This window comes from Pteropus vampyrus, unplaced genomic scaffold, assembly GCF_000151845.1.
Source record: "Pteropus vampyrus isolate Shadow unplaced genomic scaffold, Pvam_2.0 Scaffold138, whole genome shotgun sequence".
Classification (NCBI taxonomy): domain Eukaryota; kingdom Metazoa; phylum Chordata; class Mammalia; order Chiroptera; family Pteropodidae; genus Pteropus; species Pteropus vampyrus.
Genome location: NW_011888919.1, coordinates 2,646,591 through 2,649,072, shown reverse-complemented (window position 1 = coordinate 2,649,072; position 2,482 = coordinate 2,646,591). Strand labels below are relative to the sequence as shown.

Below are 2,482 nucleotides of genomic sequence, written 5' to 3'. Positions count from 1 at the left end.
ACCCCCAGGACCCCCCTCCCACCCCTGCCCAGGGCAGCATCTTCTAACGGTCCTGGGGCAGCGAACTGGACACACCTTCTGACGTCCGACCCCCCACCCCAGACTCAGCGATGGCCCTAAGTTGGGCTTGCTCGGTTTTCTGTGTGTTGGGTTTGGTTCACCCGTTTCTAATCAGATTCTGGTATTTTCTTTTACGAAGCAAAATTGGCCTGTTACTTTCCACTGTCCTCATCTGTATCGTAAACCGGGTTTGGGGTGATGTTTTACGTTGCTCTGTTCTTAGCGTCATCTTGTTTGCTTGGACCCTGTAGTGCGGGTTGTGGATGAAATTTGCCCTGGTTCCTCATTCCCCAGGGCCCCTCCGCAGACCTCATGCTCCCTTCCTCCCGATGTAGCCGCACGACCCTAAGTTCCTGCACCCCAGGCCTGCATGAGAGGAGCCCCAGCAGGGCACATCTGGGGGGACTGAGAAGCTTGATCCTGGGGACCAGGAAAGGGGAGACAGGTAGAAGGCACCTGATCTGAGTGTGAGCGTGCTCAGGCCTTCCTTCCTCTCTCGCCTCCCCAGTCCCGGGGTCCGTGCAGTGTCCAGTCTGCTTGTCTACAGAAGGTTGTGACTCTGAAAAGAAGCTGACCTGCCCTGCCGGGCACATGCACTGCTACAAGGGGGTCCTCCAGGTCCGGGGAGGTGAGCTGAGACATCGTGTTGCCCTCGGACCACTGAAGGCAGGGCGGGTCTGAGGACCGAGATCTGAGCCTCTGGAGAGAGAGGGTTGCTGAGGCCTGGGGCCTGGAGGAGGGTGGGCCTGGCTTCCCAGGGCCGGGCGGTCCCAGCGCTGGTCTCTCCTTCTCTCCTCCTCTCCCTCTCTGCCTTGCCTCCTGTCCACAGTCGGTATGGACACCAATCTGAGAGTTCAGGGATGCATGACCGAAGCGACCTGCAATCTGCTGAATGAAACCAATGAAATCGGACCCCTGTCTTTGACCGAGAACTGTGGTGATGGTGAGTCCCACGCCAGAAAGACCAGGCTGTGACCTGCCCTGCAGCCCCGGGGCACGACGACTCTCGTGAAAGTCAGACATTCAAACACGTCCCCCCAGTGCCAGCACCCACAAGGAATGTACAAGTGCGTCAGTCACTCGAGCATGTGAAAGGTGACGGATTGTCCCGGTAGGCGCTTCGTGGTGAGGCTGCCGGTACGATTGTCCAGCTGAAGGGGAGAAACAGGGCATGGGTCCAGGGGACAGATGTACAGGACAGGAACCCACTGGTGGGTATTTTAAGCGACTCCAGGACCGGCCAGTAAGTTGGGGCAGCCTGTGCTGATGGGAGCGGGGAGGGGGTGGTCAGAGGAGCAGGGAGGGCTGGCCGCTTTGTATTCTGCTTTATCCATTGGGAGTGGACATGAGTGCGGCGGCATCCACGGGCTTTCATGCTGGGAGCGACTTCTGCTTTCCTAGCTATTTCTTTACACTCTGGACCTTGGGTAGTCCTGGGTCTCCCACTTTCCCTTGACCACCAACCCTCCCTCAGCCGAGCCCCACCCGTTCTTCTGGAGCTCCCAGTGGCCATACTGCACAGGAAAGGTCAGAGAGAAAATCGAGGTGCTTTGGGTGTGAGAGGGAAAGCAACAGCCCAGCGGGGACACAGGGAGGGTCCCCACCTACTGAGTGCGGCCCGCACGGTCTGCGCGAGGAGCACCTCTGTGGCGGGGGGAGGACCGGGGCCTCAGGAGAGCGGGGGGGCCTCCCAGTCCGACCCTGGGTTTCCTCATCCGCCCCCCGCACCCTGCCCCTAAAGCTTCAAGGAGGAAGTTGAGTGAATTCAGCAAACATTGTCCGTGTGCCTGGACCTGTCTGGCTAGACTGGGAGCCTTGAGGACAGGGCCTGGATGTCACTGCCGCACAAGGGCTGGCTCAGGTGGGATGTCAGTCTGTGCAGGATTCCAAGACCTCCCTTGGAGACCCCAGAGGACTCAGACCTCGTCCCTGCCCTGAAGGGCCTCCAGGATGAGGAGCGGCGACATCACGGACGGTCACAGGGCTGTGGTAGAGAGTGGTTGGGAAGCCTAGGGAAGGGAGATCCTGATGTCCTGGGGTGGGGTATCGAGGAGGGCTTCGCGGAGGAGGTGACCCGTGAGCCATGTCCTAAAGACGACCTGCAGCTTATTAGTAGCAGAGGAAAAGGACACTAACAGGCAGAGAAAACAGCCTCGCAAGGCCTGGGGGTGGGATTGATCGGAGGTTTCCAGGCAGCGACCCTCGGCTCTGCCTGAGGAGAGCTCGTCAAGAGATGCAGCGCAGCTGGGATGGGGTGATTGCAAGTTTTCCGGATGGACGAGGTGGGTGTGGGTGACCCCAGGAGAGCCAGTCCAAGCAGAAGGGGACGTGGTGCGGGACCAGGAGACAGGAAACGACCTGGTGTCTTGGGAATGGGTATTGGTGCGGGAGCGAGGAAGGGGCAGGGAGGCCTGCCGGTGGT

General features: G+C 59.8%; 1 protein-coding gene across 1 annotated transcript in view; it reads left to right on the top strand.

The window, feature by feature from the left end:
* The window catches only part of CD177 (CD177 molecule), a 14,328-nt gene that overhangs the window by 525 nt on the left and 11,321 nt on the right, over positions 1–2,482 (top strand). The window contains exons 2-3 of the mRNA XM_011368104.1: positions 569–688; positions 890–1,003. Coding sequence (XP_011366406.1) covers positions 569–688; positions 890–1,003 — 234 coding nt within the window. The remainder of the gene's footprint in view (positions 1–568; positions 689–889; positions 1,004–2,482) is intronic.